The sequence below is a fragment of the Megalobrama amblycephala genome, linkage group LG24 (assembly GCF_018812025.1).
Source record: "Megalobrama amblycephala isolate DHTTF-2021 linkage group LG24, ASM1881202v1, whole genome shotgun sequence".
In the NCBI taxonomy this organism is placed as follows: domain Eukaryota; kingdom Metazoa; phylum Chordata; class Actinopteri; order Cypriniformes; family Xenocyprididae; genus Megalobrama; species Megalobrama amblycephala.
In genome coordinates this window covers 7,215,485-7,243,018 of record NC_063067.1, presented here as the reverse complement: position 1 = coordinate 7,243,018, position 27,534 = coordinate 7,215,485, and the positions used below count along the sequence as shown (strand labels likewise).

Sequence of the window (27,534 nt, the reverse complement as noted above, 5' to 3'; positions counted from 1 at the left end):
AAGCAAAAATGATGAAGTCATGTTAAAAAAGGTTTTAATGTGACCTTCATGTAACAAAAAAAAAAAGACGAAATCTGTTAGTTATACAAATCAGTTAGTTACAAAAACCCTAGGACATAAAAGAGCCCATAAATGAAGAAACAAAAAGTTGTGTAGTATAGATTTCAACCCCCATTTGCATTGGTCTGGGTTGAATCGGATATCCATCATATCAGATGCTTGACAGGCAATCTGGTACTCAAAGAACAAACTTCTTGCTCGCCTGCTGTAGAAATTAAGGGTGAAACAATAAAAACAAACAGCAAAACAGCCTGTGCTAGTTGGATGATGGGATTGTTCGCTTTTCACAAAATGCTTTTTCAAACGAGAAGCCATTTCTTCCGTAGGAATAGTCTGAAACACAATGCGTTTTTTTCTGAAAACCAAAAAGCAAACAAAAACCTATTTGTTGTAGGTAAAGGAACCCACAATTTGGTTGCTCTCCTTATGATGTCTGATGACAACCGTGAAAAAATAGATGTCTTTGAAGCTAGTCCGTGGAGGTACTTCAAACCTGCCTTTGTGGATGGAGTGATAGCCGGTCCAAACAGTATTTGCTGCTCCTCCTAACAGCTTCAATAGAATAAAACAGAGGAAAGAGCTTTTGGAGACCAGGCAGTCAAAGTGAACCGCCTTGTTCCGTTGCCAAATGGGAAACAGCACGCGGATGCTTTCGGGGTAACAAAGCAAGAAAGCCATTCCTAATGCACTTTTATCACACCTGGAGAGTGCTGGAAAAAAAAGTCGACTGCAGATTCTATAGTTCAAGTTTTGAAGCTGCTTTTTAGTGGAACAATGTCTGTCTGGTGGATTATCAGAGTTATCAGAATGAATGCACAGTGGTGCACAACTGCGGCTCCGCTACGGAAAGGTCACATCAGCCATTGTGTTTCTGGCTCTTTGGCCTCTGGTTCCCCGCTGACTGTGGCTTCAGGGCTTTGTGAGGATGTTCGTAGGCCATGTGGCAAGCCGGAGCCAAAATGAAGCCTTCAGAATAGGTCTGATATGCCGTTAGATAGTGCAAAGTGCAGACAATAGCAATGGAATGATTGGAGAGGGAAGCACAGAAGCAAGACACAAGAGAAGTAGTACAGATTGAAAGATGAAAGGAGAATTACGGCTACAAAGAGTGGTGAGCCAAGCATGTAGTCAGCCTTTTTTTTTTTTTTTTTTTTTTTGATTTGATCTTTTTGTATTACAAGCACCATGAATTGTCACATTTGGTTCCAATATCCTTCTACCGCAAAGACAGCTACTGTAGTTGCAAATTGAATCTATTTTCGCAACAAAGGCCTAACAACACACAAACTGCTGTATAAGATTTAACACTAAGATAAAAACCATATCAAAGATTTTGATTTATGCAATTACACTGGATGGGGTCTAAAGCTTTCAAACTTGAAAAAAGACCAGTAAGTACCAGAAAAGTATCACAGAAGTGCTCCATACAACTCACATACTAATTCCAAAGTCTTCTGAAGTCTTACAATAGCTTTGTGTGAGGAAGAGACTGAGATTTGGGTCGTAACCAGTTGAAAATTGTAAGAATTGTAAGAATTGTAAGTTAGATTTTTTTCTTTTTCAATTAATTGTTTGATCCAGTTAATAAAAGTGGTCTGAATGATTCGTTCACAAATCAGACTGAATCCGATTTTTGTTTTGAATGGCCAAATGGTTATATTTTGTCCAGTTTAATTGTGTTTATTGCTAGGCCCTACTTTATTTTGCTGTAGCATACAGACAAAGTTAATACACTTAAAAGTCCAGTTATGGATGACAAGGATAAAAGATTTTCAAGTTTTTCAACTTTGAATCTCTTGTCATCAATTTCTGGCCTCCTAGTGATGTGATATATGAGCGGGAGTCTTCATGGGGTGATTATTTTTTACTTTATTTTGTATTTCAGCTGCGCGGCTTGGACGCGGCGTCCATCAAAAATAGACTTGGCGCCAATCTTTAGTGAAGCGGCACGGCAAGCCACTTCTGGGCAGCTTCTGAAATGCGAAAAAAAGCATCGACTAGAGTGGCCACGGAACGACTCCGGTAGCCGCGTCACAGCCGTAACGCGCCGCAGACGTATGCTGGGTAAATAAGGGGTAACAACTCACAGAATGAGAAGATTAATCAGTAAAATCGACTTAAATTTTAGTCTGTTTCTCACCCAAATCTATCGCATGACTTCAGAAGACTTGAAAAAAAAAAGTGTTAAATACCTTTATGATGCTTTTGTGTCCATTTTGAAGCAAATTCTGTCATCAGTTACTCAGCTCAATTCCTATGGATTTCTTTTACGAAGTGTTTATGAACTTTCTAAAGCATCAAAGTATTGGTATAATGGACTTTCAGTGGAGGGACAGAAATATCCCAGGTTTCATTACATTTATCTTAATTTGTGTTTTTAAGATGAGGGTCCTTCGCCGGGAGTTTGATTGACAGACGATCTAACCAATCATAACACCAAATCCGCAATTTTGTCCGACAAAGCTTGAAACTAGAAAAATGGTGTGTACGTGGTCGAAACAACATTCCTTATGATGTTCATTCATGTTTATTTGATGCTATAAATGAACTAGTAGGAAGAGATGATCGGTTCACGAACCGCTTGAACTGAGGCGCTGCAGCGATCTGTCATGACACATTAAAGAGCCACAAAACGGTATTTATTGTTTAAATTTCTTTAAAAAATGACAAAATTTGAAATTTGAGACTTTGTTTCATATCAAAAGTAACCTGCTCTGTCTTGTCTGTCGACGCGTTGTCAGTGTCCTCTTCGCTCCACTATGTATTTTTCACTGCGTGAGAGTGGCCTGCCTTGTCGGACATAGCAACAGTAACTAAAGGGGGCGGGTCTTTGCAAACGGTCAATTGATGCCAGAATTTTCTTTTTTTGGGGAACTAACGCTTTAAAATCTACAAATCTCCATTCTTTATATTGCATGGGGGAAAAAAACTGCATGTTGCACAAAAATTATTTACACAGATTCAGAATATGTGCACTGATGTCTTAATTTTTGAAGGAACTATTCCTTTACCAAGTGTTTTTGGTGATGTCAGCCTAAATGAAAAGTAATTTCAGCGTTGAAGCTATTATAATTTGGTGAAATATAACCAAGACAATTTTTTCTTCTTCTGATGAATCATGAACAGCAAGACAAAGAATAACTATTAAATGTAAAATTCACCCAAAATTGAAAAATATGTAATTTACAGCCCCTCATGTTATTGTAAAACTGTACAACTTTCTATGGACCCCACTGACTTTCATTAAATGGACCAAAAAACAAGACATATTTCAAAATATCTTCATTGCGTTCCACAGAAGAAAGTCGAACAGGGTTTGATATGACACGAGGATGAGTAAATAATAACAGAATTTCAATTTTTTGGTGAACTAGACCTTTATGAAGCACACAGGGTCAAATTTGATGTCATGTTGACATTTACCCTCTGAAAGCACACTTCGGATTCTATGATAGAAAGAAATGGTAAAACAGAGAGTGAAATAAACCTTTCTGCTTTTGTGTATCCTTGATCATCAGGGGTAAGAAACAGAATTGCAGTCCTAATCCCTTTAGCCTACAGACAGCAGCCAGTAAAGCACAACAGCTACTAAAACCCATTTGAGTGTTTCTTCAGCCTAGACCCACATGTTCAGCTAATCAACAACACAGACACTTATCTTAGTTAGTTTTCCCACGAGACGAAAGATTACAATTAATTTTAATGCACTCCTTCCTACAGCTTTGATAAAGGCGGATGTCATAAATGAACAAGAGCCGTAACTCCACGTATATATGTTGCGTCTCCAAGGCCAAATACATTAACAGGTGTAATTGGGTCCCCACAGCACTGCATCTTTTTGATGTAAAGGCTTTCAGAAATGGCAAGACAACAGTCTCTGTTGTATATAAGCGCAAATCAAGGTTTTCTAGTTCACCCAACCCCCACACACATTTCAATAGATGTGCAATAAAAATTAAATAAAGAAAAAGCCCCTCCATCCATTTCCCTCAAGGTCTTTCTCAGTGTGGCTGTGTGAAGCTTTTCGAGCTATTACCGCAAACAAGATAATCCTCACCATCTATTATATTGTGTAAATGTGCTGCTGGAACAATAAGTTTGTTCTGAACTCAAACCACTTTAGCGTGGCACTTTCGGAAAACTTTTCAAATCTGTGCCGCCAACAAACTCGCCATTATACTTGATGTTGTTTGCCAATGCAAGCTCTATTATTTCAGGACACAAAAGGAGAAGAGAAAGGGAAGCGGCTGCAAAAAAGAAAGATAATGGTGTTCCCTTTGATTGGTTCCTTCTAACACAGGCGGACCGAGGATCAATTCACTTTTTGAAAAGAGGGGAAGGTTGTTTACAACGGAGGACCTGCAGCAATATGAAAATGAAATCAATAATCCCACTGTGAAGAATGGATGGATGGAGGCTCGAGGCGTCTGCTCTTACAAGAGAAAGAGGCAAAAAAAAAAAGAAAGGCAGAGATTGGAAATGATAAGTCTTGTGCCTGCCGTTGAGCACCGAGCCTTATATTTTTAGTAGAACTGTGGTTAATATATGTTAATGCATGCGATTAGTTAAACAGGTTTACCTTCATTAATTATTCGACTTCTAATTATTTATAAATCAAACCAAGGCAACAAAATTTAACAATTTTGCATTCTTGAATGATGAAACTTAATAAATAAAAAATATAATAATAAAGTAACATGCTTCAAATATAGAAAAATTGACTAATCGCAATTTAATATTTAAATCACTTAACCTACTAATTATATTTATATTTAAATAATTATTTAGTAATTTAAATATAAATGTATATAAATATAAATACAAATATTAAGGTTCTCAGTTTTTGTTTCAAATTGCACTAAAATGAGGAATTTCACCACTTCTATGTCAATTGCTATTTTTTTTTTGACACAGTCGTCAGGCGCAGGGAAAATTACCAGTCAAAGCTTAAAGGGTTAGGTCACCCAAAAATGAAAATTTTGTCATTAATTACTCACCCTCATGTCGTTCCAAACCTGTAAGACCTTCGTTCATCTTCGGAAAACAAATTAAGATATTTTTGATGAAATCCAAGGTTTTTTTTTTTTATCCCTCATAGAAAGCAACAAAATTACCACGTGGTCCAGAAAGGTATTAAAGACATTGTTAAAATAGTCCATGTGACTACAGTGGTTCATCAATGTTATGAAGTGACAAATACTTTTTGTGCTCAAAAACAAAACAAAAATAACTTTATTCAACAATTTCTTCTCTACCCTGTCATTCTCCTACGCAGTTGACACGGTGAACGCAGTTTCGTACTTCCGTGTTTACGTCCGAACGATGGCACAAAAAGTATTCTTGTCACTTTTCTAGATCTTGAATGACTGTAATTACGTTGCTTTCTATGGGGGATAAAAAAAATTATGGGTTTGGAACGACATGAGTAATCAATGACAGAAATTTCATTTTTGGGTGAACTAACTCTTTAAGAGTCCATCTCACAAACAGCATACAATATTTAATTATTCCCTCCACCACGAAAATAGTTCTGAACAAAGTCAAAACAGAGTTAACCATTGCACATCTCCAAGCAACACACAGTGGTGTTTAATATGAATCTGTGTTTTTGAATGAATCTGAAGATTAAACAACTTAATAATTCACTCAAAAATCCACCTACTGGCATAATGATGTAACCTGCAGAAAAAAATGCTTTACATTTTTTTTTACACCAATAATGTACAGATGTGTCACACAAACACAGACAAGCAGAGTGATAAAAACAGTATAAAAAAAAGAAGTTCTAGACAGTATATTAGCACTCTTGGAACGCTGCTCAGCCAATCAGATATAAGGACTGGAACTATCAGTTGTATAATTAGAATTTTAGTTAGTCCCAACATCCAGAATGTAAATTATTCTCTGCCATTCTCTGATGCCCCGTTTACACTAGTGTGTTTTTGTTATAAAACAGCGTTTTATAATGAAAATGATCCTCGTCTACACTGGCGTTCCCACAGCATTTCAGAAACGATCTCAGGAAACGCAAGGTCGTCAAGGATACGCAGAGCGAACGCGGGCAGCCACATCATCGTTTTCAAAAGTCTCCGTTTTGCTCCGTTTATAGTGAAACGCAACCCCGGCGTTTTCAAACTAAAATCCGGTCTGCAGCGTTTTCGAAATTGTCTCCATTTTCGAGGTTTGAAAACACCGGTGTCATGTAAACAACAGGCGTAACCATGGCAAAATGTATGCGTTTTAAAATGAAAACACACTAGTGTAAACGGGGCCTGAGTCATTGTAGTTATAACTAGGGCAAACCTTCTGGTATCTAGGGTGTTTTTCAGGGTCACTGACATTGGATAGTTAAATGATTCAGTACAGACAATAATTCAACTTCACTACCCTGACAAAACACTATTCTCATCTAAGTAGAAAGATGTTGAAAGCGTCTGCCCACCTACAGTACCTTGACCTAGTCTCTCTTCTTTATTTCTTAGCTTTTCATTTATCTCATTCTATTTTCAGGCTTGTTTCATTGAAAAAGCTCACACAGATCACACACAATAGAAACATCTCATTTTATTTGAAATCTCTGAGGCAGACCAATTTAACCCACCATTTATTTCAATGGTGGTGCTCGTATTGATGATTTGTTTGTGGACCCTGGAGTAAGAGTCAGTCGTTGCATTTGTGTCTTGCTCCACAACCATATAAATAACAAGCTGTCATGCAATATTCCAGCAGTACTTGATATCAGAACTCACGGAAACACACACAGCTCTGAGTTGGCACAGTGGGGGTCGTGGGAAGGCCTCGAAGCACCTGGCAGCCAATTGCTTTTAGTCAATCGAATGAAAAGAGGTTCCATCTCTGGGCCTCACTGGAGAAATGCAGCAGTACATTCTGTGATCTGACTCGTGTGTGTGGTGACGGACGCTAGACACAGGATGGGGCTGAAAGTGTGTCTGTGCGCATTTCTAACCTAGCTATACCTTTGGGGAAAAATGCTCCCTGAAGTTAGCCAAATCTGATAGAGTCTGCTATTGAGCAAAAATCATAAATAAAGCAAGAAGCTGAAGACTGTGTTACACTGATTTTACCACAATTAAAGGGTGTTTTTAGGCACAACACAAAGCTGCCTAGAGTAGCTTATTGCTTTAATAAAACAGAGGCAAAAGCAACATGATTAAACAAACCAATGTTTAATTAATAAACGCATTATTAATAATAGTATTAATAATAACAACAACAACAACAACTTAACAACTCATTGAATTATTTACTTTACAAGTAATTATTTATACATTGGTGTTTTTGTGTATTTTATATTGGATATTTGTATTTTTTATGTATAATATTATTTATTACTATTAAAAATAACTAAATTAGAAATTTATTTTTTAATAATAATTATTTATTCATTGTATTTTATTTATTAATCAATATTTATATAATAACAATAATAATACATTTAATTACTTAAACCTTAGTGTTTTATATTACTATATTTATTATTATTAAACATGATTTATATTTAAATAATAACAACAACAATAATTCTTATATAAACATTGGCGTTTAAACATTTATTATACTATATATTATTACAATTAAATTAAGATTAAGATTTCTATTTTAATAATAATACTAAAAATAAATTATTTAAACATTAGTGGTTTATATTTTATTTATTTATTTATTATAGTCATTATTATTATTAAATATAACAAGTAATAATAATAATAATAATAATAATAATAATAATAACCTTCAAACTTGTATTAGGGTTTGGGTTTGAGTAAGTCTGTAAAATAAAATAAAATAAAATAAAATAATAAAATAAAATAAAATAAAATAAAATAAAATAAAATAAAATAAAATAAAATAAAATAAAATAAAATAAAATAAAATAAAATAAAATTTTTAAATAAAATAAGATTTAATGATAGAAGTCTAGGGTAGAAGTCTGAAATAATAAGTCTCAGCCCTGATAAACACAGACATGTGTAAACCTGACATGTATGAATTTTCCTAACTTGCATTAAGTAAAATAGTTTCAAACGAAAATAATTTAAACTATGTTGCAGCAGCAACGATTAAAGAGTAGAGCACCCCAAAAACTCTCAGGCTCTTCTTATATATTCACATTATTTATAGCATCTCAGAGCTCATATGAGTGCTGATGTATTTCTATATGTGGACAGGCATTCAGAAACATCTGTTCCAAGAGCATGCATTGGCCTGAACTGTCACAAACACATCAACACACACACACAGGGAATTAGCCCTTGAGCCTGTAGTAATGCTGATGGCAGAGCTGGGGCTTTGGGGGCAAATTTTGCACGGAGAGAAACAGCATTAAAAGTTTTGGGCAGCCTCTCAAAAAGTTCAGCCCTGACAACAGCCCCTGCCGGCCCACAGCATCAATCCAGCATCAGACACGGAGGGCTAACTAGCCTATTCCCTTCTCCCACTCTATTTTTCTCTTCCCCTCAATTTTTTGTTTTTTTTTATCCCTTTCTATATCTCCTCCCCTCCATTTCTCCTTCAGCAGTTGCCCACAAGCATCTCTCTCCTCTTCCTCTGTGTTAAATGCAAGGGAGCTCAAAACATCAATCACAATCACCATTGGTGCATCTGGCCCTGGCCGTAAATGAGCGGAAGATCCCGGTGCAGGGTGGAGCGTGCAGGATGGAGGAATCAGCCAATCTCGGAGTCATTATCCCAGACAATGCCCAGAGAAGCGTGGGTGCCCCCTCAGATGGAGAGTACAGGGTTCACTCCTGCCCGACTCCCGTTTCTTCTCTCTGTCTCCCTTCATTCCAGGACATGCAGCCTTCCCAAAGTGAAGGGTGTCAAGAGCAAGAGACAGTTTCTCTAATAAGGGCTTCTATAGCTTCTAACTGCTGTCTGGGAGCTGCTATGATGAGTAGACCTGTCTTTGATCTGTGCTTAAAATTGGGATGTGCAAAACTACATATTATAACATTTACTAGCTGTTGGGTTGCCTGCAAAACTATTTCACTAATCAGTCTTAAAGGGGACCTATTATGCCCTTTTTCACAAGATGTAGGGTGTCCCCAAAAATGTTTCTGAAGTTTCAGCTCAAAATACTCCACAGATTATTATAGCTTGTCAAATTTGCATGTTTTTCTCCTGTGTGTCTCTTTAAACGCTAATGACCCGGGCACTTTCCAGAAGAGGGCGGAGCTTTAACAGCTCGCACTTCAGTTGCTCAACAACAACAAAGCTGGAGAATCTCACGCAGCCAAAATGACGATTGTCAGTAACGGTGTTCAGCCATGCATTGTTCAAACCGGAGTCGACACTGATGGAAAGACTCAGGAAGAAGTTACAAATTTTAGAATGAAGCTGGAAGCTTCTGAATGGTTAGCGGATAAATTTATGTAGTTGCTGTGGAGTTGATTCAACTCATTGACTAGCATGTGCCGTCATGTTAAATTTTTGTGCAAATCCAGCATTGAATTGACCCTCGTTTGTGAAGCAGTCCGGCGTAAAATGACGGCATGGTAACGACACTCTACTGCAACAATTCTTTGTTGCATGTTCTCATTGAACAACAACTTAAAGGGTTAGTTCACCCAAAAATGAAAATCATTTGTTACTCACCCTCATGTCGTTCTACACCCGTAAGACCTTCATTCATCTTCGGAATACAAATGAATATATTTTTGATAAAATCCGATGGCTCAGTGAGGCCTGCATTGCCAGCAAGATAATTAACATTTTCAGATGCCCAGAAATCTACTTAAAAGACATATTTAAAACAGTTTATGTGACTACAGTGGTTCAACCTTAATATTATGAAGCACACTGCTTCAAGAAGCTTTGAAAGCTTTACAAATCTTTTGTTTTGAATCAGTGGTTCGGAGCGTGTATCAAACTGCCGAAGTCACGACCCCAGTGGTGAACCATTGAAATTTCGAAACACTTGACGTAAGCCTTGTTTACTTAAAATAACATGATTTTAGCAGTTTGAAACTCTTTTAAATATGTCTGTGGCGACCAGGGGGGGCGAGAGCCGTGAGGGAACGGCGCGAGGCCGGTGGCACGAGAGTTAACGACATTACTTTGCCGGCATTACTTTCGTTTTGTTCTTTGTTTATTTTATTAAAGATTATTGTTTTAACGTTCGCCAGTTCCCACCTCCTTCCCGTATCTAAGAACTTTGTTACAATGTCTTTAGTAGCTTTCTGGGCATCTAAAAGTGTTAATTATCTTGCTGTCAATGGAGGCCTCATTGAGCCATCAGATTTTAATCAAAAAATATCTTGAGTAATTAATGACAGAATTTTCATTTTTGTGTGAACTAACCCTTTAATATTTCTAAATAGAAAGTTCAAGCAGCATTTATTTGAAAATGAAACATTTTGGTAAATTATAAATGTCTTTACTGTAACTTTTGATGCAATGTGAAAGTGACTGTGTGATAAATAAATATATATATAAACCATATGTAGTTAAAGGGTTCACCCAAAAATGAAAATTCTGTCATTTATTACTCACCCTCATGTCGTTCCACACCCGTAAGACCCCAAAAATATTCTCGTCGCTTTATAATATTAATATTGAACCACTGTACTCACATGAACTGATTTAAATATGTTTTTAGTACCTTTATGGATCTTGAGAGAGAAAGTGTCATTGCTCCCTATGGAGGCCTCATGGAGCCATCAGATTTCAACTAAAATATCTTAATTTGTGTTCCGAAGATTAACGAAGGTCTTACGGGTGTAGAACGACATGGGGGTAAGTAATAAATGACAGAATCTCCATTTTTGGGTGAACTAACCCTTTAAATTATTGTCTTAAATGCCACTGCTTAGCGTAGATTTAATTGCTTGAGTCTAATTAAATGCATCCCAATTATAACAAGGTTGACTGCATTATATTTCACACCTCTAGCAAGCAATGCCTGTTCTCAGAGGTAACACAAGCCTTGTGCAAATAACAATATTATCTAGAGATGATTCACCTCAGTGAGTGTTACTTATAATGTAAACTGACGTGTGTTGTTGAAAGGAATAATTCACGCAAAATAAAAAGAATCCTCTGTCATCCTTTAATCACTCTCATGTTATTATATTGGTTTTTCAATGTCTCTGTAATTGCAAGATGATATTTTTATGCTTTTTTCCATACATTATACACAGGTTATAATCATATGATGCCTAAGCCATGCAATGCTTTCTATGAGGAAGAGACTGAATTGAAGTCATTAATCACTGAAAATCTTCCCTTCTGCTGTAGAACTGAACACAAATGTCAATGATATTTGAGAGCTGTGGCAGAGGGGAAGATTTTCATTGAGCAACAACATTTTCAGTTTTGGTTGAACCATGGCTTTGGTCAACATGAAACTGCTTACAACCCACTTTTCTTCCATAACCTGACATATTTCTTATGGTCAATTTTGTTTTCATGTTCACCTCACCCAGTTTGTAGAAAAAGCAGTTTGTAGAAAAGGGAAAACCACATTAAAAGCCAATCTCTCTTTCCAGTGGGAAGACATACTGTACAGTCTCGCCCATGGCCCACAAAGTGAACAAATATCCTGAGGCTTTATGCGCACTGAGAGCGATGTTCGATTAGCCAAACGAATACCATTGATCTGGATTTTGTGTTTACCATCTCCTGCTTTTGTAGCAATAATGCTTATGTGAAAAATTGAACAAAGACACAGCATGCAACTCAGTGTCTGAACACACACAAAATTGCTTTATCAAACTGCATTGAAAACCCCCTTTCTTTAAAATACTCAATTCAGAAAGACTCAAGGTAAAAAAAAAACCACCTTGCCAAAAAACAAGGACATTTTCAAACTCATTAATTAGCTGTGCTGCTAAGTAATAGTAATTAAAAAGAGTTCAAATCAAAAGTCAACACTTGCATTCAACAGTTACAATAGAGCACGGATGAGTGGAGGTGAGGGGAATGAGGAAGTGAGAGCGATAACCCACCGGCAGCAGCATGCGGCACGCCAGATCCACATCCTGGTACTGGGAGCCGTTGCCATAGCAGTGATTATCACACACTCCCTGAGTGCAGTGTGTACTTGTGAGCCCCAAACACATCCACACACACTCTCTTCCTTGCGACTGAGGGTGTGATGGAGTGCAGTAATTACTCTACTGTTGCCTGGCGACAACTGAACATTGAAAGTAAAACTCCTGGAGAATTAACACCTTGAAAAGTACACCTTTACTGACAACACTGCAGCAAGGGTGCTGCGGACCAATACAAAACACTTAAAGGGTAAGTTTACCCGAAAATGACATCCTATGTGCATATGAATATCTTCTTTCAGACGAACACAATCAGAGATGCATTTAAAAATATCCTTGTTCCTCCAAGGTTTATAATGGTTGTGAACTGGGGGCCACATTTTCAAGCCAAAAAATGCATCCATCCATAAAAAAGTAATCCATATGACTCCAAGAGATTAATAAAGGCCTTCTGAAGCGAAGCGATGCGTTGTTGTAAGAAAAATATCCATATTTAAAACTTTATTATCTATAATAGCTAGCTTTCAGCAGACGGCCGTATGCATCAATTTGCGGCAGAAGCATATCCTCTGAACCCATGCATGACAAAATGACGAACGCGAAAGCGCAGAGGACAGAGCAAAACAAAACACCGGTCACGAATTAGAAGTGTCGGAGAATTTCGATATTAGAGAAGAGGAGCTTTGAGTTTGTTGCACAACTGTGAGAGGCGTCTAAGCTTACGATACTCCTACATCCTGCGTCATACATCGCATCAGGGGTTACTCATTTGGTGCATGTCGACTTGCGCAGTGTGCGCACGGTCGTCCACCGGAAGCGAATTATTTTAATTTATAAAGTTTTAAAGGTGCCATAGTGTCCCTTGAATGTGTCTGTGAAGTTTCAGCTCAAAATACCCCATAGATTTTTTTTAATTCATTTTTTTAACTGCTTATTTTGGGGCATCATTAACTATGCACCGATATATAGGTTGCGGCCCCTTTAATTCTCGTGCTCCCCCGCCCCTGGAGCTCGCGCTTGCCTTGAACAGAATAAACACAGTTCACACAGCTAATATAACCCTCAAAATGGAATTTTACAAGATGTTCGTCATGCATGCTGCTTGCATACATCGGATCATGTAAGTATGGTATTTATTTGGATGTTTACATTTGATTCTGAATGAGTTTGAGGCTATGCTCTGTGGCTAAAGCTAACATTACACACTGTTGGAGAGATTTATAAAGAATGAAGTTGTTTACGAATTATACAGACTGCAAGTGTTTAAAAATGAAAATAACGACGGCTCTTGTCTCCGTGAATACAGTAATAAACGATGGTAACTTTAACCACATTTAACAGTACATTAGCAACATGCTAACAAAACATTTAGAAAGACAATTCACAAATATCACTAAAAATATCATGTAATCATGGATCATGTCAGTTATTATTGCTCCATCTGCCATTTTTCGTTATTGTCCTTGCTTGCTTACCTAGTCTGATGATTCTGCTGTGCACATCCAGACGTTCTGCCCTTGTCTAATGCTTTGATCATGAGGTGGCATATGCAAATATTGGGGGCATACACCCCGACTGTTACATAACAGTCGGTGTTATGTTGAGATTCGCCTGTTCTTCAGAGGTCTTTTAAACAAATGAGATTTATACAAGAAGGAGGAAACAATGGAGTTTGAGACTCACTGTATGTCATTTCCATGTACTGAACTCTTGTTATTCAACTATGCCAAGATAAATTCAATTTTTAATTCTAGGGCACCTTTAAATATGGATATTTTTCTAACAAAAATGCACTGAATCGCTTCAGAAGGCCTTTAATTAACCACTTGGAGTTGTATGGATTACTTTGATTATGGATGGAGGCAATTATTTTGGGCTTTAAAATGTCATATACACCTAGGATGACTTGAAGGTGAGTAAATCATGGGATAATTTTCATTTTTGGGTGAATTATGCCTTTAAGTGAATGTAATGTCTGAGAAAAGACCGGCAACTAGAACGCAGCATGTCATCATTTATTCACCCTGATGTTCTTCTAAATCTGTATGATTTTCCTTCTAATGAATGTAGAATGACAGTGTGTGGAAATGAAGATATTTTGTAGAACGTTTGGGTCCAAACATCATCCATAGACTTTCAATATATGGAATTGGACAAAAAAAAAAAAAAAAAATAAAAAAAAAATCTTCTTTTGTATTCCACAGAAGAAAAAAACTAAATCTTACAGGTTTGGACCACAGAATTTTCTTTTTTTTGTTGAAATATACTTCAGTCCACTTATGTTTATCAAGGTTTCTTACACCAATAACAATCAAAATTGAGTTTTACATGACCATTTTCCAGCCCCTCTCTTTGATCTTTAAGGGGCAATCATACTGGCAGCAAATTATATCAACAAAATGACTAGAAAGTGACTTTCTTTTAGTAAGGTTTGACGATGTGAGGTGATTTGAGGTGACATGAGCTACAGACCAATGATGAGAGTTCAACTCTATGCAAATGTGCTGCGGATGCCAATGGACATTTACATTTATATTTATGCGTTTGGCAGAAAGAGACTTGCAGTGCATTCAAGGGATAAATTTCATCAGTTTTTGTGTCCCGAATCAATTAAATCCATGATCTTGGCATTTCTAGGGCTGTGCTCTACCAACTGAGCAACAGGAATGCCTACTACAAACAAAAGCAAGAGCGAAGTTCACATATTCCTCTGCTTAGAGTTGTATACTAATATCAAGTAGGACAGCTGCTAGCAACCAACAGTACAGCAACTTGGCAACCTTAAGGCTTGTGCTCACTGGGACGATTATCGCACGCGCTTATTGCTGATGTTTAACGCTTTGTGACTTAACAAAGGGCGCCAATGTGAGCGTGCACACCAACACGCAAAATGTCAGGCGTAAAAGTGTCATTTTTAAAAAACGCCTCAGGTTTGTTTTTTTGGTTTGACGTGCCGTGTTAAAAACTGGCTGACCAATGAGATTGGCGCTTTTGTTCACATGCCTGGAGCTGCTGAAGTTACAGTAAAACATGACTTGGTGACACTCAAGCACAAAATGGTCTTGCCGAGCACACATTGATACCTAAGTAGACGACAACAAAGAGGAAGCAAGTAGACGAAGAAGACCCCTACAAACTATGGGTGATCTTATACTGCACCATATACTGTCAGGGAGTGAATTTTCACGTTCACTCTGTGCATTGCCAGTGAAAATCGCTTGGGTATGAACACAAATACGCATCGAAAAACGTCTTGAAAAACGCTGGCGATAAGCACGCATGATAATCGTCCCATTGTGCACAAGGCTTTAGTGTGAACATCCCTTTAGTATCAAACAGGCTTTTATTGTTACTGTACATTTAAAGGCCAATTCACACTCCATCAACAGAAGCCAACCAATGTGGACAATCACCAGATTACAGTACGCCACTTCTCAGAGATTCCACACCCCAACAAACAGAAAACGAACATGTTCAATTGGCGAAAACAAGTGCCGACCAACGCCAAAATATGCCGACAGGGGTAACACATGGATCCTACAAAACCCGATGAAGTGTGAATTGGGTATAAGATGTAAATGAAAAACTACTTGGACTTCAATTGGCAATAAGACGTAAATGAAAAACTATTTTGACTTCTATATGTCCTCCTATCAGTGAATCGTACATCGTAAAACATATGTAATATTTATTAATAATATTCAAATCCTTCACCTATGTAGGACTTGTTAATTACAGAACACAAACTCTAAATAAATGTGAGGTAGTTTGTGTATGTTCTTTATAATAACTTAAAATATTTAACAGAACATTATATTTATGAATGTCATGAACATTCATATTTCAATAAACTATAAAGGGCAAATTAGCGTGAAAAGCGCAATTCCAAAAAAGCGCCAATGGGATTTATTATTTTATTAGTATATTTATATAACATAGTTTTATATTTATTAATTTAAATCAGTTTTTTAATGCCTGCTTGAAAAGTATATGCTTGGACTGTGATTTTTTTTTAATGTTTCAGTAAATAAATGAACTTCAGCTGTGCCCTTAAGGTCACAAATGCTTCTAAACAAAAACTTCTAAGCTAAATCTTTATGGTTTCTTACCTTCTTAACTGCATTGATGCACTGCATGTATTCTTTGGCCAGGTCTGAACACTGAAGCGTCTGCTCACGGTTCTCTCTATAGCAGTTCAGGATCTGAGCTTGCAGGTTCGAACAAACTGGCTCCACATTACGCGGCCTGTGGAAAAGGTCAGAGGTCAAGGAGATGGAATCATGAGGACAAAAGTGTCTTACTTGTGCAAAGGCAGAGGGACATTGTTGTACACATCCAGGCAGGATCGTGCATGCAGTGACAGTAAATATTTAATATGAAGCGCAACCAAAAAACAAACTCAGCGGTAAAATACAGTCGCATGACTCACTCATTTCCTCCCTCCCTCTCACACCCCTCCCTCAATTTTGCTCTTCCTGTGGATGGTTTAGTAGAATGAATGAATGCAGGGAGACAGGTTAAACTGAATTACCGGCAGAGTGGATATTCATTAATAACACCAGTGTCAAGAGTGGCAGTGACTAGAACAACTATGATAAATAACCCAGCGAGCGGGAAGGAGGTGGAGGCAGTGAACAGACCCGACAAATTCCTTGGTACATCTGTACAGTAGACCCTGAAGGCAAAAAAAAAAAAAAAAGAGTGGCAAATAACCTGTCATTCATCCTCACTTCAGACAAACACCTTCACTCAAATTAATAACGCGAATCCAAACTGCCATTGTTGCACTGATGGTTAAATGACGGTTATTGACTCAGATAATGCATGTGGTGAGAACTGTGCAAGTATCATTTCTAAAAAGCATAAGAAATTTGTGCTAAAAGCACAAAATCTAATACAATACAATTGAAGCCAAAAATGAGAGTTTATCAGACTAATTGTCCTCAATGCTAATTTGAAAGCCAGGCAAGCTATTGTTAAATTGACTTTAATTAAAATGAACGGTGTTCAAACTGTGTTAAATGATGTTGAAAACATATTCTATACTAAGAAAATAAAACCGCAACCACAAAAGTTTTATAAAGATATTTTATCCAATCAAGCTAATAAATCCGGCTGTCAAATTAACAAAAGATAGACTAGCTAGTTCTCACTCAGATAATGTATCTGAATAAAATGAAATTAAATTAAAAAAAAATCTAATAATAAAAAAAAAGTAAAAAAAAAATGTAGAACACTTTATACAATATACTTATATATACACTTTATAAGATTTATATAATCAAATAAATGGCCAAACTGACAATAGCTCAGCTATCTTTATAGCAAACTAATAGCACACATTCAAGCAGCTATTGTAAAAATATTAAAATTATTGACTCTGATAATGTACGTGGTGTTCAAATAAAGGCTTTTTTGTGAAAATATATTTGCTAAAAAGCATAATCTAAAGCAACAAATGTAAAGCTAAGAAATCTTGTTTTATAGAGTGGTCTATCCAATCAAGTTCTCATACAAAAGGTCAGTTAACTGTAATAATGTATGTGGTATTTCATATAAACTTACTCTAAAGGTGATGATACACGGGGCAACTTTTTAAGCAATGATGCTGGGCAATGTTGTCGTGCGATGATGCTTGGGCACTTTCCCATTGAGAATGGGCAACACATTTCGATCTAAAGTATCCAGATAGAAATTTCTTGCCCATTCTCAATGGGAAAGTGCCCAAGCATCAACGCTCGGCGACATTGCCCAGCAACATTGCTTAAAAAGTTGCCCCGTGTATCATCACCTTAAAGTAGGGCTCTTCAAGGGGGGGTATTATTGGTAAAAATTATTTTATTAATTACCTAGGCATTGCACCACAAAAATGATTGATGGCTTGACTGATAAACTTTTCTACCTACATTATCCATTTTAAGTGCTGTATCTTTGTTCAAAGCATAACCTAAACATCAAAACAGGTATTTATAGTGCAGTTTATCCACTCAAGCTAATAACTCTTGCCGTCAAGTTGATGAAAGCTCAGCTAGCCAGGTGTCATGTCGAATATCACTAGACTGATTAAGCAAAGCGAAGCCGTGCATCCACCTCCAGCTTCACCACGACTGCGGCTTTCAGGCGATCGACTGGCATCCTGCTTAATTGAAAGGCGATTTAAAGCTTCAATCTAGCTTAGGTTTCACTTGCAAGTTCAATTAAATCGTCAACGATTGCCATCATACTGACGCAGGGTAGAGATACGCCAATCCGCTGATCCCTTTTCAAGTAGGGCTGTACGTCTTATGGTCGTTTGGGGTAACCAGATGTGGCCGAAAGGAGAAGGGTGAAGGAAATAAACTTCCATCAATGGCACATCTGTGCAACGTTAGAGGGCCACCACATATCAGATCCCATATTTTTTATCAGCCGCCGAAAGCGGTTTTTGTTTTAATTACCCTGCGAAAGGAAGAACGACTACTGTAGTCACATTCTTTGCTCCGGCAGATAAGAAACTCTCCTTTAATTTAAAATAAACTGCCTTCATCAGGAACTGCAGAGGCTTCTGATAGAGCAGAGGGTTTATTAAAGCAGTCTGAAGCAGAAAATTGGCTTGCTCAAACCCAGGCTGAACTGAATTGAACCAAATTGAAGGTGAGGTCTTTAATAAAAATATTAGCTGAGCTGCTTACGAACTGCTCTGCTTTGAAGAGCAGAAGCCGTGCCTGTTTAAGGGACGCTCATTTCCTCATTTCACATCTGTAAATAAATAACACAGCGTTTAAAGATTAAATGTTAATTACCAGAATTTCGTCTATTATTTGTAATCTCCTTAACGGAGCAGAGTGCTACAGAACAAAGCGCGACTTCAGAAACCTTTCCGAGAAGGAAACGCACAAAGCGTAATTCAAAAATATGGAAATGAAATGCAAAGAAAAAAGCAACTACAAAAGATTAAATTAGCTTAAAACACATTCTGTGTGTAGGAGCATGTGCTTGTAACTTGGAGAGACAAGCTCATTATTCTGATGCTAAGGAGCCGCGCGCTAGCTGAAAATTGGTAGATACCAAAGACCGTGCAGAGGTTTAGCTTCCGCTCGCTTGTTAATTATTTCCAATCAGCTCTTGTTGATAAGAGAAAACAAGACTTTGGAATTACTGAGCTACGGAAATCTCCGCGACTCAAACTCGGATTACTGTCTGAACGCTTGAGAAACTGAGATAAACAAATAATGGCGAGAGGGGAACACAAAACACAAAATCAAACTTGATGTAACACGTAGGCCACAAGGTTTTATCAGCTCAGAGTTCGGCTCGACATGTTTTCCGAATCGAGGGTCTAAAATTAACTAGATTAGAAGCGCCGTTGCCTTGACCTCGCTCGAGCTCAGCTGGCAGATGAGAACCTCGTCTTATCTTGTCGACTCTCCTTCCAGGGGCTTGCTTGCACTCTGACAGCTTTTCAATTGACTGAACACGGGCTTCCTCCCCTCTCCTCCTAGACCCCGTCCCTCCACCCTCCCGTCCAATCTCACCTGTAGGGGCCGGCGTTTTTTTGCAGAGATGGGCCCCACTTAAACCTGACAGGGTGAGAGGAGGATGGGAGGAAGAAAGAGATAAAGAGAGAGAAAAGAGGAGAGAAGTGCTCGGAGGGATCTGACAAAGCTGATAATTACTCCTGTAGCCAGGGTCCGCATATGCTAGACCGGCGGGCCAGAGTTCTGCACCTCTCTCCAGGGTACCGGTCTCTGAAGTGCTGAGGAGTCACTTCTCTCGCCTCTAGTCAATCACCGCGTGGAGCTCAACAGTCATGCACGCTTCCGTAACCTTCGGCCCGCCGCATGGAGACAGGTGTAGAGAGGAGATGTTACTCTGGCGTGACAAGGTGAGGGGTTGTTGGGGTGTGGGAGCTGTCGGACATGTCCTCAAGACAGCAGGTCACAGAGCAGCAGTGCAGAACTCTCTTCTTAAAAATCACACATTTGTACTTGAATCCAACTTTCAGCACACCTGGAATCATTTTATATTATAGGACTGTCAAATTACCATTTTTAGTCGACTTCAATTGCATGACATGCCAATCAAGTAATAAAATGAATTACATTAATTAATATTTGATGATAAAAGCTCCCAAATGAAGTCCAAAAGACTTTATGTTAATGAAGAGGTTCACAAACTTTTTTGTCAGCCCAACCCCTTAGACGTTAAATACGTACTTGAAGTATCCTCTAAGATTTTAAGTTAATATTTCTATAATATAATGGCAAATTTGCATGTTCAAAGTTATCTGATGTTAATATTAGTAATAATTAGTAGCAGTAGTTGCTGTAGTAGTAGTAGTAGTATTAGTATAACTATAATTCTAAAATCAAAGACAATAAAACTAAAGAAATTTATTACTGTTGTAAATTACTATTGTACTGTAAAAAATGAATATTTAATAATTCTAATAAATGAAATGCACTGCATGCTTCACTCTGAAACATGCAGCTCATAAGACTTTAGCTTTTCATCTCTCTTTCATGAGCCCTGCATTAATGTAACAGATGAAAAATAATCAGATGAAAAAAAAATAGATGACAGACATTACAAACTGGCTATATTAATTTAAATATTAATATTGACATTATTATTAATATAAATGAAGAATGCATAATGTTAACAGTCATATATTAAAATTGATATACATAATATTAAAAATTGTCATGTTGATAATGATAGAAAAATAATATTAATATCGATAGATTAATATTCTACATCATGTAGTTCTTTAATTTATGCTTATTTAATTTGGGAAAAAATGTATTTTCTGCAATACAGCAATAAATTACTGTTTTTCTGTAATGAGAATCTAACGAGAATCACCACTGAGAATAATTAAAAACAAGTCTAAAATAAAATGTCTGGACAAATTATGATAATAAGAATTTGGGGGGTGAAATGTCATGAAAACAGTGTCACAATGCAGACAAAATAACTGCTTTTGTATGTACATTTTTTCCCTTTTGATTTTGGGGTAAAATGTGATCTGGACAAGTTTTCACGTCATTCACCCTGACTTAAAGACTGAAAAGGAGCTGCCGATGGTTACGCAAACTGAGGTGTCTTCAAAGGTGTACAACTGGGGACTATTCATGAATCATTCCTGGTGGAGATGGAACCTTCCTAGGCCACACCACCCCCAATTACAGAAGAAAAGGTTATGATAAAAGTCTAAAATACCAATGCAAAACTCTCAAAGCAATGTAACTACAAAAAGTACATAAATTACCCATGATGACAATGACTCATCATGGTCAAATAAAGTTCTTCATTCACCTGAACAAATGAAGTGAAGAGAGCATGGTGAGAAGAGAATGCTACAAGATAATTATCAGAATTCAAACCGGAAACCTTTGGCGTGTGAAAAAAGTATTTCTTGTGAGGAAAAAAAAAAAAGCACTGCTGGTTTTTACTTTTATTTAGGTTGCAAAAGACTTATGAACATGTGCTGTACTATGGCTGTGCTAAAGCAAGACTTATGACCCACAGTCTAGTCATCCCACACCTCCACCCACCCTTCCAGCCAAGAGTTCCTCTAATGAGGGCCTTTCCTCTGAGAGACCGCAAACAACATCCATCGCAAAAAAACACACAAAAAAAACAACAACAAATGCCTGGCTAAGGCTATATAATTGGCTGCCAAAGAGCAAGCAAGTTTACTGGGAAGGGAGACCAAGCATGACGCTGACCAGATGCATTTCTTACTATTCTTGTTTGCTTCTTTTACTTTGCTTCATTCTCTTAAAGAGACAGTTCACCCAAACATAAACATTGTGTCACGATTTACTCACCCTCGTGTTGTTTAAAAACTATATTTTTTCTAAGCAACACAAAAATAAATTGAGAAATTCATGAACAACTCTTGCAGTTCACAGTGACTGTGTCTGGTTATCAATTTAATCTCATATATTTAATGAGAAAATTCATTAATGTTTTTGAATGAAAGAGTTTAGTGAGTGATGCAATGACTCACTATGAACACTCTTTTTGTTCCTGAATGAAATCAGTTAAGTTAAAGTGAACTACCCACTCAAAAAGTAAAAATAGATATATTATTCACATTAAAACATGTGTAAATGTATCAGGGTAGTATTTATTGTAAATAAATAAATAAAAAAAATGACTTTCATTACAATATTTCAGTATTTATATTAAGATTTTATTTAATAAACTTTTATTTATTTGTTTGCAATACTGAAATTAGAATTGGAGAAAAATTAATATAGAAAAAAAACCTTTGTTATGCAAAATATAATTAAAAATATTTATTTTTGAGTTTGGTGTGCAATATGACTAGCACATTTTTGTGTGGGTTTCATTTGATTACAATAACCAACAACTTCTTGCATTGAACCTCAGCATTAGCAAACACATTCAAACCTCTTGTGATGCACCAAATTCACCCCTCTCACTGCCTAGACCATATCCCTGACTGACAGGTCTAGCTAAGTTTCTTAACAACCCTGTAGGTTAGGTAGTTCGCCTTGGCTGGATCGCAGTTTCTCAGCAGGCATTTTCAATTTGAGTTATCAGATCCACCGCACTCCTCGCTTGGGAATGGGGGCAGAATGGCCCTGAAGCCATTGCTGTCTTAGAGCTCCATGTGTTGGCGAGGCAAACGACAGAGAGACCCTGAACCGCTCGAGGCTCGTGAGGCGGGTGAGGATTAAACGGCGGCCTTGTCATGCTCCAGAAGTCGGGGGTCTGGAAGCTGCCGTAGCCTCAGGGATTAAAACCAGGATTAAAACATCAGCTCCACGCAGGTAGAACAGCAAAAATGCTTGCTAAAACTCTGAAATATAACTGCCAACAAGTGGATTGGACGGACTGAACAAACTGTACCTAAGCTAGTGCAGAAACTAAAGCCCCGTTTCCACCGCAGGAACTTTCTCCAGGATCTAGGGACTTTGGGGTGGTACTCGGTGTGTTTCGACTGCAGGAACCAGGGTCTAAATAAAGTTCCGGGTAAGATCTTCCCCCTCAGAAAGTCCCTGCTCGTGAGGAAGTACTTTTTCAAAGTTCAGGAACTTTCGGGGGTGGGACTTGGGCACTGAACATGCTGATTGGTTGACTCCACACAGCATTTTATTTCAACCACCATTTTTATAAGTCTGTTGCAGTGCGTGCAGTACGAGTTGTTGGTATTCGAATCAACATGGATTTTAAAATACGACCGATGGGCTGACGACGAGGTTCAGGCTTTATTAAGCTTACATGCGGAGGACGAAATCCAGTGGGAACTGGAAAGTCGCGTGCACTCCTACGTCACTGGATTCTTCTTCATGGTACTTTAGACCACTATGGAAACGCAGAGAGCAACGGGTCTGGGGGAAAAAGTTCCGGGGACAAATTGTTCCGAGTAATTTCGGTGGAAACAAGGCTTAAGTAAGAATTGATTAGAAATTTCTAGTCTTTCAAATTTAAACTCAAAATCGATGTTAAAATTGATAACACACATTCTTGGTGTTTTTGTGTGCATTTAATCAGTGCATGATGTTTTCGGGGTGTACTAGAATAGGTTTTCATGTTTGAATGTTAAAAAATATAATTCGTCACTCCAGAGAACACGTCCACACTGCTCTAGAGTCCTGTGGCACCATGCTTTACACCACTGCATCCAACGCTTTGCATTGCACTTGGTGATGTAAGGCTTGGCTGCAGCTGCTCGGCAATGGAAACCCATTCCATGAAGCTCTCTACACACTGTTCTTGAGCTAATCTGAAGGCCACACAAAGTTTGAAGGTCTGTAGCTATTGACTATGTGCCTCAGCGTGCGCCGACCCTGCTCTGTGATTTTACGTGACCTACCACTTCGTGGCTGAGTTACTGTTGTTCCCAATTGCTTCCACTTTCTTTTGATACCACTTACAGTTGACCGAGGAATATTTAGTAGTGAGGAAATTTCACGAATGGACTTATTTCACAGGTGGCAACCTATCACGGTACCACGCTTGAATTCACTGAGCTTCTGAGAGTGACACATTCTTTCACAAATGTTTGTAGAAGTAGTCTGCATGCCTAGGTGCTTGATTTTATACATCTGTGGCCATGGAAGTGATTGAAACACCTGAATTCAATTATTTGGAGTGGTGTCCCAATACTTTTGGCAATACAGTGTATATTTATGCTGCAGCACCTCTCTTACCAGTCTGTCTGTAATGGTCTATTTAGTTTCGGTATCCTTCTTAAAAGCACAATGTGCTCTGATTGGTCAGCTGGAACAGAGTGTTGTGATTGGTCAACCACTTCAAGTGTGTTTCGGAAATGATACGCACCTTACCATAACTGAGTTTCAACACATTACTAACGCAATGTAACCAGGCCTCGCCCCTTTTTTTGCGCATGCCTTGGGCGGAAATTATTTAAATGAGGAATATTGTGACATGTACGTTCCTGGAAGAAAGACTACAATCGAGGCTTTTTCAGGGAATTCAGAAACAGTGCGCACTGATATAGTGAATACTTCCTTTGGAGTGACTTTGCGCATTGTAACTTTCCAGACATTTTTCATGCTAAACAGCAAAATTAAATAAAGTTGAAAATATAAAAAAGCATAATAGGGCCCCTTTAAAAATGGGGACTTCTGAATCTCTCATTAAGAACAAATCTGCAACAATGTTCCAGTGGACATCACCAAACTTCCTTCTGTCAATCTTTCAATTCCAGACATCTGGCTCTATTCTATCACGAAACGCCTACTTTTTTCCTCTGATTTCACCATCTCATTACAAAAGTAAAAAGGGTTGTGAACACCATTTCATGTCGACTTTAAAGAGATGCTTCAGTCTGCTTTCGGCTCGGCTGTTTTAGTAAAAGAACAAGGTCATACACTACCAACAAAGACACAAAAACTGAAGTAGTCATGTACAGATGTTCTTCTGTGCTCTGATTGGCAGATGAGACATACCCAGGGGGAAGCTCATTACCCAGGTGCCAACATCGTTTGTATAACCTCAAAGCACTCGCCTCTTTGCCATCTTTGCACCTACGACTGGCACTTACCGACAGCTGGTACAAAACCTGTGAGACTCAAGAGGGACAGGAGAGGAAACAAGCTAACACAAACACTTACACACCTAAATCACGTACACTCGATCTGACGATCTGAGCTCAATGGCGTGTTGCCTCGCTACACGATACCGCACTCTGGGACGGCCTTGCGAGATTATCGTTTCAAATCCCTCCTTAAATCTAGCACAAAGCATGCTGGGAGAGAATTAGTCACAAGCCATCTGCAGGTTTAACGGTCAAAAGTGTTATTTTTGTATTGTCAAACATGAAGGCAATTTTAAGTGTCGTCTGGTGAATTCAGGATTTAAATGTTTTGAATGATTGCCCTCCTTTACAAAAAATTAGCTAACGCACAAAAGATCCCACAGTGCTTTGTTCTGTGGGGGGTTTGGATGAACAGCCAGACATAACAGAAGGGATCCAGAAGAAAAATGGCTTTCAAAAATATCTATAGAGCAAATCATTCAAAACAAACCAACCACAAGCTCTGGAGATGATCAAAAATAGTATAAATAGTATAAAAATAGTATAAAAAGTGGATTCTATGTAAAGACATCCACTAATCAGTCACCGCTGTTATCATGGAAATAGAAATTAATCAAACAGGAAAAACTGCTGGATTCTAGTTAAAGGTGCCATCGAATGTTTTTTTACAAGATGTAATACAAGTCTAAGGTGTCCCCTGAATGTGTCCGTGAAGTTTCAGCTCAAAATACCCCATAGATTTTTTTTAATAATTTTTTTTAACTGCCTATTTTGGGGCATAATTAGAAATGCGCCGATTCAGGGCTGCTGGCCCTTTAATTGCTCGTGCTCTCCGCCCACGGAGCTCGCGCTTGCCTTTAACAGTGCATAAACAAAGTTTACACAGCTAATATAACCCTCAAAATGGATCTTTACTGCAGTTGTTACTCCTGTCTCCTGACAAAAACATTGCATGCGGCGCCTGTGGAGTGTGGAAAGTTACTGGAGCGCGCAGCCGCGCTCGTCTCTCACAAGGAACGTCATGGCAGTGATTGACAAGCCAGAGGGCCAATCCGCCAATTACGCGATGATCGCATAAACGATTGGCTGATGTTTTTAAGGCCCTACCTCGTGCACAGATGATGTATATTAATATTATTCCTTTCAGTGCACCTAATAAATAGTCTTTTATCAGTTAGTAAAGACAGTTTCAAGTAATATTGCAAAAATGTATAAAACAAAACATCCTCTGTAGCACCTTTAACTGATATAATGTTAATTTACCAACCTATTGAAGTACTAATATCTGTTTCATAACTTTGCAATACACTGACAACCACCAAACACAGTAGTGATGAGTCACATGATTAATCAAAGTTCAAATGACATTAAATGTACCGTTAAATCTATTACAGTTATTCACCGTATATAGTACGGAAACTTTCTGTAAACCAATGAACTGTTTTTCACCATAGAATTTTTAGTCTTTTAACGTTAAAATCATAGTCATTTTTTACAGTGTACCCTAGCTTGTGTAGAGGCAGTTTACATGTGCTATGTATTTACATCCGAGCCATTGTGGGTGCTTTTGACGGTGGACAGGTCATCATAGCCACTCGGATTGGTCTGCAGCTATGCAGCCCCATTCGCAGCAGTGCGCGATGCACTGTATGGTGTACCACATTCCTTCCTTTGTTGACCTTGTGCATCGATGAGCCTTGGGAGCACAACACCCGGTTTGTGGTTTGTCCCTCCTCTGACCACTGTTGTTGAATTCTCACCACTGCTGACCAGGAGCAACCTACATGCCTTGCCATTTCAGAGATACTTTGACCCAGTCACCTTGCCATAATTTGACAATGTGGCCCATGTCAAAGTCACTCAGATCTTTATTTCTGCATCCAACACATTGATTACAAGAACTGATTGTTTGCTTACCATCTAATCTACCCAGACCTTAGAGAATGATATTCACTTCACCTGTGACTGGTCATAAAGTTTTTGCTCATCAGTGTACACCACTGTAAGTACAGTTCTGCTGCAATGCGCAATTCATTCCCTCATAAAAGATAAGGATGCAGTCTGAAACCTTTTTCTCTTTTTAACTATTCAATCCCCCCGAATGAGAAAAAGAATGGGACAAATACATTCGGAAACTAGAGATAGAAAGAATGGCTGGAAAGAGGTAGAGACAGAGTACTGTGGTGGAGACAGAAGAAAAATAGAGGGAAGGAGAAAACGTGATTTTTAAAAAAAAAAAGAAGTGAAAAATCCTCAGCAAATGGCGAGCAGCTCTGGGCGACGGTAGGGTCATGGTGAGCTACAAACAATCTGCATTAATTACAGCAGCTGGAGATTCATTCGAACCTAGAGAGAACAAAATGCTTGTGTCTCCTGCATAGGGGAAAAGAAATTGGCTTTAATGAAACTTAAATGCAATTCAACCTTGCCAATTCCACACTCGGC

At 38.0% G+C, this 27,534-nt stretch overlaps 1 protein-coding gene across 3 annotated transcripts in view; it reads right to left on the bottom strand.

Moving 5' to 3' along the window:
* The window catches only part of chchd6a (coiled-coil-helix-coiled-coil-helix domain containing 6a), an 80,413-nt gene that overhangs the window by 10,200 nt on the left and 42,679 nt on the right, over positions 1–27,534 (bottom strand). For all 3 annotated transcript variants that reach the window (XM_048177986.1, XM_048177988.1, XM_048177987.1), the window contains one exon: positions 16,181–16,316. In XM_048177986.1, the coding sequence (XP_048033943.1) occupies positions 16,181–16,316 (136 nt within the window). The remainder of the gene's footprint in view (positions 1–16,180; positions 16,317–27,534) is intronic.